Source organism: Pelophylax lessonae (genome assembly GCF_965119305.1).
Source record: "Pelophylax lessonae genome assembly, chromosome: 8".
NCBI classification, from domain to species: Eukaryota; Metazoa; Chordata; class Amphibia; order Anura; family Ranidae; genus Pelophylax; species Pelophylax lessonae.
This window is the reverse complement of record NC_138775.1, coordinates 106,101,541-106,114,325: the sequence shown is the minus strand read 5'-3', so window position 1 is coordinate 106,114,325 and position 12,785 is coordinate 106,101,541. Positions and strand designations below refer to the sequence as shown.

The window sequence follows — 12,785 nt, the reverse complement described above, 5'->3', positions numbered from 1 at the left end:
ACTCAAGACTCCTCCCCAGCTGGACAGACCAGAATCCGTCATGGGACAACCCATAGGAGGGGGAAGAAGGGACTGCCTGTCCTACAGGGCTTGGGACAGAAATCCTCATGGGAGAGTCCCTCGGCGACCGTTCCAGGTGAAGCCAGTCTTCCAGGGAGGCTGGAGATTTGTACCACATGGATAGGATGTTGTCCTGCAGAATTCTGGTACAGAACATATGGGACACCCTTAAAATTGGATACTATAAGACCCAGAGCCTGCATGCAAGGCTTCAAGGAAGAGCTCTAGCTGGGTAAGAGCTGTTTGACCACCGGCCAAAGCCTCCGAAGTTTGTCCACCAGGAGAAGCACTTTGGCCTGCTTTATTACTGAGAATCAGGCCCAGAGACTCCAGTCTCCTGCACAGGGCAGACTTCTTGAGTCTTCAAAGCTCATCTGGAGACCTGCAGGCAGCACATCATGATCCCCCTCTCTCTGTCAGTGAGGCTAGGTAGTTCGCTCGCAGGATATCCAAATAACCAGTCAGGGCAATCCCTCGTTGCCTCAGCAACACTAGGACTGGAGCCTGCACCTTTGAAGCACCAGAGCTGTCGAAGCTAGCCGAAGCGGAGCACCACAATTGTGATGGTGCGTCCACAGCCGTATGCGTAGGAACCGCTGATGTTTCTCGCACATGGAAAACAAGCAGTGATACGGTTGATACAAAAAAAAAAAAAAAAACAGATGAAGGGATGCCACAACCGAACCAATAGATTCTGGCTGGAACCTTTGCACCAGCACAAAGCAGTGCAGGGCCTACAGGTCCAGGGTCAGGAGTCCCGTTCTTATTAGGGACTGGGAACAGAGTTGAGTAAAATCCTCAAAACTGTACCATCTAGAGTACAATGAAACCACCCCTGTCGAAACAGGGCCTGCACTGCACTGCACCTCACAGTGGAAGAAGAAAAGTTGAGAGTAAGAATAGCTCTGGTGAAGGACCCAGGACCAGCAAAACGACCCCCTACCCAGGAGTCCCTTTTTAAACGAATAGGGCCACCTACACGCCAAGGTGGACATATCTGCGGGCCTGGTATACTTAAGGATCCAGGAGCCACAGGGTCATGAAAGGCTTGGAGCCCTAGTCAGAGGAGCCAGAGAAAGGAAGAACACAAGCAACAACACTGACCACACAATGGTAAACATAGACCAGGTGACCACGTTTGCCTTGCAGTCTGCAGGATGCCTAAAGAAGAACACCACTACAGCGGCAGCATGAATGCGTTATGCAACCTAGCATTGGAAGGCTCCACCATGGGGAGAGCGATCTTCTGCAAAGAATAATGTACAGAAAAGCACTGAAAAATCACAAAAGGCCCCTTTGGACACTTCCAAGTCCTGGACACAAATTCAGCCAAGTATGCCAGATTCAGCCAGCTCATGGGCACCAAAGGGGACAGCCACTGTACCATGGTACACTAAGGTATTCTCCTATGTAAACCTACTCTACAGAGGTTATAAAAGCATGCCGGCAGCCCCAAAGATTGCATAGGAACATAGCGGAAATCCCAGGCGCTCCACAGGGGTCTTATTAACCACAGACTGGGACCACAGTGATGTAAAAGGGAGAGACAACCCAATGCCCATCTCTGCCACGCAAAACTGCAGAGAAGGAGCGACCAATGCGGGGCATGATGCCACAGACTGTGTACGCCCACCTCAACGTGGTTATGCAACCAAGGCAACAATGGAAGGGAGGCATCAACCAGACCAGACCCAGAACCCCTGTGCACCTGGCATATTTGGGGAGGTGCCCCCCAGGAGCAGTGTGTACCGTACAAGGTCACTACAGCACTCTGGGATGGGGGACGGAGAGGGCGTGGCTTTAATTCCATGAACACACACTGTTGGAAGGGAACCCTTAGGTGCTGCCCACAGCAGCAGCCCAGCCACAGTCAGACTGCCGGACCCTGTGTGAGATCTGCTGGCATGCAGTACCATGGGGGGAGGCATCACCATATTTCACACATCAGCCCCTCCAATGGAGGGGGCAGAAAGTGAATGCCCTAAGGCAAAATGGTGGACCAAAATATAAATAAAATTCAAAAAAATTTCCGCGCTAGTGTGATAAATGAAACAATGATAAATGTCTGCAGCCAACACAGAATCAACCAACAATGACTCAAAATAATAATAAACCATAAAAGTGTGGCGCTGAAAGTATAAATCACAATAATGATGAATAGTGTCCAAATGAATAAACAACTAATAATCACAATAATGTGCATATAGGAAAAAAGGGAAATAAAATTGTGTCCAAATGAATAAGTCCCAAAGAAAAACTGATGTGAGGTCAATTCATAAATCTGCATGCACAGTAATCCAAGGGGGGATTCTTCCCGTGGCACCAAGGGTGTGTGGAGGAAGGGAACACCTCTGTGATGGGGTAAGAAAAGCAGCTTACCAGATTTCAGTGGCTGCTCAACTTAATGAGTCAGCCTCTCCCAGCTTTTAATCAAGACCACTGAAGATCTGATGTTGCATGGATACTTATTCAGTACAGATGGACCACCTCTTAAAATACATTAAGGGATCAGTACAGGATAAAATCTCCTCAATATTTTCCAGCAGTCATAAATGAATATGTAGGGAAAGAGAAAACGAAGCCCATAGCTTGATCCCGTTTAAAATACAAACTTATTTATTTAAAAAAGGTACTCACAATGTGGCATGAATAAACAGGCATATCGATTGGTAATACAAGGGATGGAAGTGCGGCGTCCCGCAGACTGTCCCAGGTAGTAGGTAATGAAGGCCGGCGAAAGGTTTAGAGGGGTGTGTGGACGTTGCGTCTGGATTACCAATCGATATGCCTGTTTATTCATGCCACATTGTGAGTACCTTTTTTAAATAAATAAGTTTGTATTTTAAACGGGATCACGCTATGGGCTTAGTTTTCTCTTTCCCTACATATTCATTTATGACTGCTGGAAAATATTGAGGAGATTTTATCCTGTACTGATCCCTTAACGTATTTTAAGAGGTGGTCCATCTGTACTGAATAAGTATCCATGCAACATCAGATCTTCAGTGGTCTTGATTAAAAGCTGGGAGAGGCTGACTCATTAAGTTGAGCAGCCACTGAAATCTGGTAAGCTGCTTTTCTTACCCCATCACAGAGGTGTTCCCTTCCTCCACACACCCTTGGTGCCACGGGAAGAATCCCCCCTTGGATTACTGTGCATGCGGATTTATGAATTGACTTCACATCAGTTTTTCTTTGGGACTTATTCATTTGGACACAATTTTATTTCCCTTTTTTCCTATATGCACATTATTGTGATTATTAGTTGTTTATTTATTTGGACACTATTCATCATTATTGTGATTTATACTTTCAGCGCCACACTTTTATGGTTTATTAAAATGGTGGACCAGCTGTACAGTGTCCACCCCTCAGCACTGCACACTGGGAAAAGTTGCCGCTTACACTGATCTGCAGTCAGGGCAACAGCCCACAACCAAAATGGTGGCGCCGCTCAAGCCCAGAAGGCCACAAAAGCTGTAGCTTAAATAAGCTGGGAGCCCGATCGCGTTGTGCCCACACCTGTTGGAAGGCCACAAAAAAACACAAGGCTCCAGCAACGGCAGGGAGTCGGAGCATCCCGCACTCCACCCCGCCAGCAAAAAATCCAAGCGGGTGTCAACATCCGTCCCACATGGCTTCACGGCCTGGGTCCAAAATAAACAGCCCGGGAAGGCGGGGAAGAAAAGATGCCACTTGGCATTAGCCTAACAGACTCCCTCTGGGCTAGATCAGGGGGCTGCCATCTTTACGGGAAACATACAGCTCCCAGTTGGGGGGGGGGGGGGGTGTGACGGCACACAGGCACGTGCATCCCAGCAACTTGGGGTGATAAGGGGAACGGTACCCCTTAGGCCCGTAGGCAATTCTGAGTTCTTTTCGGCCTAATGTCCTTAAAAGAGCTGTCTGTGTCTGTCAATGAGCGAAAGCTAAAATATATTTAGTTTTCTTTTAACAAAACAGCTGGACCTAAATTATTTCCATGATATTTTTTTGCATTGATCTTGCACGGTCTCTCCCTGAACATATTTTGTAAAGTTCTCTTTCTATGTCAGACAATTTTTCAGTATCTGTCATTTGTAATAGCTTTTTCTTTATTTGCATATGTAGTTTTCATAAACTGTGTTGTCTTTTTCTTATCCAGGTGTCACTCAAGAAGAGATTGTGCTTGAATCTGAGCGCATGTGGAAAGTTCCTGAGAGGAAAACCAAGGTATATTTTCTGTGAAAACACATTGTACTGTATGAGTAAAATGCTAAAATGAAAAAGTTGATGTGTGTCAAGGCACAGAGTGGAAGTGGCCTGTTTTGAAAGGTATCTAAGCATTTTACTAGTGTACAAATGCTCTCTATTGTGTCAAAGCTATGATTAAAGCAAAAACTTTTGATTTCAGTGTAGTTTTTTTTCTCAAAGTGGGTTGTTGTATGATATAGACCTATTTGTGCATGCATATTAGAGCTGCAAAATTCTGGGAAAAGTGAGAATCACAATATTTTTGCTTACAATAAAGATCATGATTCTGAAGAACTTATTTATTTTAAAGATTTATAACCCCTGAACATTAGGTTATCAAATAAGATGGCAATAAAATAAGCCATGGTACTCTTTACTTCAATCAAATTTAAAGAAATGTAATGAAAAATAATGTAATGTGAAATAAAAATAAAAAATTGATGGTCACTGCATCACTACCGCCTCTGTTTGGAATGCACTTCCGGTTACATGGAAAGCACAGCGTTCCAGAAGAGCCCCAGCATTGCATACTATACAGTGTATGCTTACATTTATGCCTGATTTGCTTCGTTTTAATGTGAGTACTTTCTTAATAAACTATAAACGCTTTTAAATGGTACTACACTATACAAGCCTTCTTTCCTCTTATGTGTACCCGGATTACATCTTGACACCGAGCTACCACGCCATAAGACCCCCATTGATCGTCCCCAGTCATCCAAGGTGATAGGATCTCTCCAGAGGAACCCAGGGAGGACCACTGAGGGGCATAGGAACTACGCCCCATCCGGAATATAGGCCCATTACCCCTGTAGGGGGTTCCCCTTTCTGAGAAGTGCGGTCCTGGGAGTGAGGGGAGCACTACTGACCCATCACACCGGCCACACTTGAAGAACCACTGAAAGCACTTAAGTCGCCTTTGAAGGGACGCTGTACTGATTTAACCCTGCACTGGAGCACCTATTGTGCGATTGGGACTATTTGTATTAACTTTTGGAAAGTTATATTCCACCCCAAACCACTTATTATTTATCCCCTTTTTACCTGAATTTTATCCACCCTGGTTTCTGTTTTTATCATGAGATTTTGGAATCGCATCACCTTACACTAGCTTTTTTTCAACCTAGACTACTAGTATCCACTTGCACCTGCCCTTTTGGGGCTTGCCCTATTGATTGGAGCTCATCTACCTCTGTTCCCGTTTATCTTGCGATTTTGGAATCGCATCACCTTGCACTGTTAATTATTAGCACTTTTTATTTAGATTATCAGTTGTGATACTATTCAGTATCTGTTTGCACCTGCCCTTTTTAGGCTTGCTCTATTGATTGGAGCATATTCACAAGCAGTTACTAGCACTTTTTCTTGGATCTTGATTGTTATTTGCACTTTATTTGGTTCACTAAGGATATTTGAATTAATTGAAGACACTCAGTCACTTTATATACACCCTAATATTTGCAGGAGTATCACTTGTGTTTTATATAACTACTGGTTATTTAGTAGTTTGTTAAATCTGCATTAATATTTATTTGATGTTTTATTTATATATTTAGGGTATATTAAGTGTTTATAAGTTTTCATCAACACACGTATTTAACACTTACATAGTTACATAGTTAGTGAGGTTGAAAAAAGACACAAGTCCATCCAGTTCAACCTATGATGTGTGTGTGTGTTTGCTTTTAACCGTACATTGTATACCCCTGTATGTTGTGGTCTTTAAGGTGTCCATCCAATAGTTTTTTGAAACTATCAATGCTCCCCGCTGATACGACTGCTTGTGGAAGAGAATTCCACATCCTTACCGCTCTTACAGTGAAGAACCCCTTACGCACTTTAAGGTTAAACCGCCTTTCCTCAAGTTTTAGTGAGTGGCCACGTGTCTTATTGTGTCTCCTTTCTCTGAATAGTTTGTTCCTTATGCTAGGGTCGCCAGTACAGTATTTGTACATTGATATCATATCCCCCCTCAATCGTCTCTTCTCCAGAGAGAATAGGTTTAGTGCTTGTAGTCTTTCCTCATAAAATAAGAGAATATATGTAAATACAAGCAATATGTAGATACAAAAAATTCTAGTAGCGCAAAAAAGAATGATAAGCTCACTCCCCAATCACATTCACTGAAAACTTGTAAAGACTGTAGACATAAATATAAAAAATATATATATAAAAATAGTCCCAACATGAATCAGTCCACCAAAGAAGCGTTGAAAAACATATGACAAATAGCGATATTCACACTGATGTATCCCTTGAAAGATCCTAATCGGTGCAGAAATAAAGGATCACCTTGACCACCACCACTGTGCTCTGAAGGGGGGAAGGTAATGCACACTCACCGACTTCACTGGCCCAGTGATTCTCACCACTGAGCAAACAAGCCACAATACAGCCACTACCACTCGGGCTTCCGGATTGGGACCAATCAGACCAGTGACAGGCTCTGCTGCATCCACTTGGGGTTCCGGGATGGGGCCGATAATGGGCTCAATCAAGTAAATGGACATGCAAGGGAAGGAAGGAATAGAGCTCCACTAGTGTGATAACGTATAATACTGGCTTTATTCCAAAATACACAATACATCACACTCACATGACATCAGTTGAATATTCGCATGACCGGAGGTGTATACCCATCGGGACCCGTATCCTGACTCCACGCCGCGGATCGCGCCTTCCGGGTGCTCACTCTCCTCGTACACTCTGACTTGGTTACGCCGCCTGGCCACGCCCCGACGCGTTTCGTACTTCCGACTTCCTCACGGGGGCGTGGCCACGGCGGTAAGGCAGCAAACTAAATACCTACGACTCTCCGCCCATCCGGGCGGGGCCGTGGTGTATGCAATTTGTCAATGGCTAAGCACTTCCTGTTTCGGACGGACACCAATAGACGCGGTTGCCTAGCAACCACGGCTCCCGTGAATCTTGGTCAAATCTTTCTCATGCCCGCTCCCAGTACCATATTAAGAGACTACAATGTGCCTCGTAAAGCTATCAAGCTAAAAATCATGGTACCACGGGTAATGAGGCGTCTCACTATGAACAGGGGAAATGCATACCGCCATAGATTGTGCTGCATTCAATAATTCCTAATGGTGCCATATAGTGAATCATAATAAATGCACACATCATTAAGCAATAATATTAGCACCACTGTTGTCATTGTGCCTCAATCCAACAAGAAATACTAATAAAATTAAAATAAAGTAGAATAAAAATACACCTCAAAAGGTGATCAATATAATAAGTACTAATACATCATATATCACGTGTAAAATATATACTACAGTGAATACAGTAGAACCGAGATCATCAAAAACAGTACAGAAATAACTCAGAAAACCTTTCAAAATTATTTAAAAAATATTAAAAATATTATTAAAAATAATTTTAAAATATATATAAACCAAAAAATAACTATTATTATTATTATTATTATACAGGATTTATATAGCGCCAACAGTTTGCGCAGCGCTTAACAAAATGAGGGCAGACATTACAGTTACACTACAATTTGGAACAAAAGGAATCAGAGGGCCCTGCTCGTTAGAGCAACTACTTAATAAAATTAGTTAAGAATCACTAATAAAGCAATTTAAGTCCAATTCGATGTTTAGGCCAATCGGGCTGAGAGATTGAGTCATATATATCCATTTAGTTTCACACTTGGATAGCTCTCTCACCCAATTGGCCCCCCTCCAGGATGGCGTGACACGTTCTATGCCCCAGAACTGTAGGCAACTAGGGTCACGTTGGTGGTGTGACCGAAAATGAGCCGTCACACTGTGTTCTTTTTTGCCTTTAATGATGCTAGAAATATGCTCACCAACCCTTATACTCAGGGTGCGTTTTGTGCGGCCTATATATATTAGTTTGCAAGGACACATTAATGCGTAAACCACATGAGTGGTATCGCATGTGATTAGATGTTTAACATCAAACTCCTTATCAATGGCCTGCACATAGAAGGAATCCCGTCTTCTTAGGTTCATGGTAGTGAAGGAACACGTCCTGCACCTCCCACACATATGGAACCCTCGCCGACCTGGGAAAAAGGAGGTATTTGGTGCATCAAGCACCTTTTTTACAACCCTATCCCCGAAATTCGGGGCTTTCCGATATATAAAATTAGGGACCTCCGGCAGAACAGGGCCCAATGTGGTGTCCATACGCAGAATGTGCCAATGTGATTTAAATATGGCCTCTACTTTTTTGTAATCCTCGGAGTAATCGGATAAGAAGCTCCATTGCCTGTCATCCGACTCACCCCGGGACCCTGTACTATTCTGCAGGCATGTGGACCTGGGGATCTCTAGAATGTTCTTTATCTCCCTATCCAAAATCTCTTCTTTATAACCTTTTTGGACAAATCTATCCTTCAGTACACCTGCCTGAGACACAAAGTCCTCATCACGCGTGCAATTGCGTCTCACCCGCATGAATTGCCCGCGTGGGATGTTGCGTAGCCAGTTTGGGTGGTGGCCACTCTGAATTGATAGATAGCTATTTCTGTCAGTAGTTTTAAAAAAGACAGTTGTAGTTAGCTTCCCCAATACTTTTTTAATATTCACATCCAAGAAATGGATTTCAGATTGGCTCCAATGGAAATCCAATTGGATGTTATTGGGGTTGTTGTTCAGATGACTCATGAACTCGATCAAAGACTCCTCCGTATCGTTCCAGATAAATATAATATCATCAATAAATCTCCTATAGTAGAGGAGGGACGGCCTCTCTCTACTAAAGATGTACTTATCTTCCCATTCTGCCATAAAGAGGTTGGCGAGGCTGGGAGCGAACTTCGCTCCCATAGCCACGCCCCTCTTCTGGCTATAGAAATTTTGCTGATACCAAAAGTAGTTATGCCCTAGACAAAAGTCTAGGGCATTACGGATAAATACCTTTTGGTCAAATGGCAGGTCATCACGCTTGCTCAAAGCCCAGTTCAATGCTAATAGGGCATCATCATGTTGGATGATGGTATAGAGGGACGACACGTCCGCCGTCACTAGAAAGGCGGACGAGTCGTCCCCCAAGACCACATCATCCAAAGACATGAGCAAGTCCTTGGTATCCTTCAAAAAAGCCTTAGTGCTCCTCACACTAGGCTGTAGAAAGGTATCCAAGTATTGACCCAGTCTTGCACATACTGACCCAATACCGTTTACTATTGGACGCGGCGGTGGGCACTCAGTGTCTTTGTGGACCTTTGGGAGTGTGTACACTATGGGTATGCGGCAGGCACTAGGTGTCAAAAAGTTTTTCTCCTTTTTGGTTAAAACATGCTTAGTGTAGCCTTGCTGCACCAAGGTTTTCAGATCCGTTACAAAATCCCCTGTCGGGGCCTTAGGCAATAACTTATATGTTGTCCTGTCCGCCAGCATCTCCCGTAGTTGATTATGGTACATCCCCTGGTCCATTATGACTACTCCTCCTCCCTTGTCTGCCGGTCGGATAATAATATCCTTCCGTTCTTCAAGGGCGTCGAGGCCTTCCTGTATGTGCATACTCCTTCTTTTCACTGAATGGTCAATAGGCATTGTTTGGAGATCCCTCAGTACCAAATTTCTGAACACCTCCACTGATTGGTTGTTCCTTACTGGGGGATTCCAAATTGATTTGTTCCGCAAACCACTATTAACCATACCAGTGGCATTGGTATTGCTTACAGATGTAATGGGATTATTGATAAGGTATTTTTTGATGTTTACTTTGCGTATAAACTTATGGGTATCAATATACGTATTAAATTTATTGATGGTACGTCTTGGAGCACACTTGAGGCCTTGGTCGAGAATATATAACTCCTTATCAGATAAACTAACTGAGCTGATATTATAAATCCCCTGACCTATCATTCCCGTCTTCTTTTTCTTGAGCTGGATCCGTCTTCCTGCTCTAACTCCTCGTTGGGGTTTGTGTTTTGATTTTGATTGATGTTTCCACGGTATTCTCCCTGGTAACCTCGGGTTTGAGGCCGACGTCGACCTCTCCCCCTCCCCCTGCCCCTCCCTAAAAAAGGTTGGTTCCGTGGGGTTTCTCCTGCATTATCACCCAACCCACTCAGTGGTTGGTAGTGATTGTAGGTGTTAACTTGGTTACCATGGAAGTTACCTCTAGTGTTGCCCCTATTACTACGGCTTCTCCCTCTCTCCTTATTTTGTCCCCTAATAGGGGGACCTGTCCAACGTTGTACACCAAGGGGAGTTCCCGTTTGTGGCCAAGTTCTACCATTCGTAGTAGGGGTTCTAGGTTCCTCCGACCGCGAAGGGTTAACAGAGGGACCCGCAGACGGCTCTCTAATAGGAACCGGAGGAGTAGACTTAGTACTTCCTGCAACATTTAAATCAGCTTGCCAGCAGTATACCTGGTTGGATTTAAAATCTTTTAAATCCCTGTTGAATTTTTTGACTTTTTTCTGTTGTGTTTCCTTGTCAACCTTATCTAATTTGGACTTAGTTCTCTCGTTAAACTCTTTAATCTCTGTTGTTTCCTGAACTTTCTCTATTTTTTTCTGTAATTCTATAATTTGGTTATTAATAATCTCCATTTTTCTTTTTTTCCTTTTAAGGATTAGGGTTTGTAAACCTATACCTGCTTGGTGAAAAAGAGTACCACTCTTTAATGGACTCTTCATCCGTGAGACCATCCTGGGGGGCAACATCCCATCTTAGACCCCTACTGATCAAACCCTCCGAGAGGTAAAATTCGATGGTATTGATGTCCCACCAGGTTCTCACTTGCTTTTCTAATGTGAAAGCTAGAGTTTTCAGGGTAGATGAAATATCCTCGTCAGGTGTTGCCACCTGATTGGCACTAAAAATATTCTTAAGATCCAATTGTCTGGACCCCAAGAACTTTATAGCGTCCATAGCAGCTGGGTAAGAAAAAATGTATATAGATAGCTTACACACAACCCGGAACCAACACTAGTTTGCAAGCAACCAAGCGCTTAGAGAGGATACCTACCTCTAATATAGTGTGATAACAAATGCTGCTACTTGATAAAATAACATGAAATAAGAGAATATATGTAAATACAAGCAATATGTAGATACAAAAAATTCTAGTAGCGCAAAAAAGAATGATAAGCTCACTCCCCAATCACATTCACTGAAAACTTGTAAAGACTGTAGACATAAATATAAAAAATATATATATATAAAAATAGTCCCAACATGAATCAGTCCACCAAAGCAGCGTTGAAAAACATATGACAAATAGCGATATTCACACTGATGTATCCCTTGAAAGATCCTAATCGGTGCAGAAATAAAGGATCACCTTGACCACCACCACTGTGCTCTGAAGGGGGGAAGGTAATGCACACTCACCGACTTCACTGGCCCAGTGATTCTCACCACTGAGCAAACAAGCCACAATACAGCCACTACCACTCGGGCTTCCGGATTGGGACCAATCAGACCAGTGACAGGCTCTGCTGCATCCACTTGGGGTTCCGGGATGGGGCCGATAATGGGCTCAATCAAGTAAATGGACATGCAAGGGAAGGAAGGAATAGAGCTCCACTAGTGTGATAACGTATAATACTGGCTTTATTCCAAAATACACAATACATCACACTCACATGCGCTACTAGAATTTTTTGTATCTACATATTGCTTGTATTTACATATATTCTCTTATTTCATGTTATTTTATCAAGTAGCAGCATTTGTTATCACACTATATTAGAGGTAGGTATCCTCTCTAAGCGCTTGGTTGCTTGCAAACTAGTGTTGGTTCCGGGTTGTGTGTAAGCTATCTATATAGTCTTTCCTCATAGCTGATGTCCTCCATTCCCCTAATTATTTTTGTTGCCCTTCTCTGGACTTTCTCCAGTTCCAGCACATCCTTCCTGAGGACCGGTGCCCAGAACTGGACAGCATACTCCAGATGTGGCCGGACCAGAGTCTTGTAGAGTGGAAGAATAATCTCTTTATTTCTGGAGTGAATCCCCTTTTTTATACATCCCAGTATTCTGTTGGCTTTGCTTGCAGCAGCTTGGCATTGCATGCCACTGCCAAGCCTGTTGTCTACCAGTACCCCCAGGTCCCTTTCCATCCTAGACTCACCCAGAGGTTCCCCCCCTAGTGAGTAGCTTGCTTTCTGGTTTCTGGCCCCCAAGTGCATTACTTTTTCTACATTAAATCTCATCTGCCATGTAGTTGCCCACCCCGTTATTTTGTTCAGGTCCGCTTGTAAGGTTTCCACATCCTGCATAGAAGATATTGGCATGCCTAGTTTAGTATCATCTGCAAATACTGAGATTGTACTAGATATCCCCTCCTCTAGATCATTTATGAATAAATTAAACAGGATTTGTCCCAGGACAGAACCCTGGGGGACCCCACTTTCCACACCCGCCCAATCCGAGTACTCCCCATTAATCACCACCCTCTGTACTCTCCCCTGGAGCCAGTTCTCTATCCAGGTACTCACCTTATGGTCCATACCTACCTTCCTTAGTTTGTACAGTAAGCGTTTGT

General features: G+C 43.6%; 1 protein-coding gene across 1 annotated transcript in view; it reads left to right on the top strand.

Moving 5' to 3' along the window:
* LOC309561587 (zinc finger CCCH domain-containing protein 7B-like) overlaps window positions 1-12,785 on the top strand; it is a 604,923-nt gene that overhangs the window by 379,566 nt on the left and 212,572 nt on the right. The window contains exon 17 of the mRNA XM_082265580.1: window positions 4,205-4,272. Within this exon, the coding sequence (XP_082121706.1) occupies window positions 4,205-4,272 (68 nt within the window). The remainder of the gene's footprint in view (window positions 1-4,204; window positions 4,273-12,785) is intronic.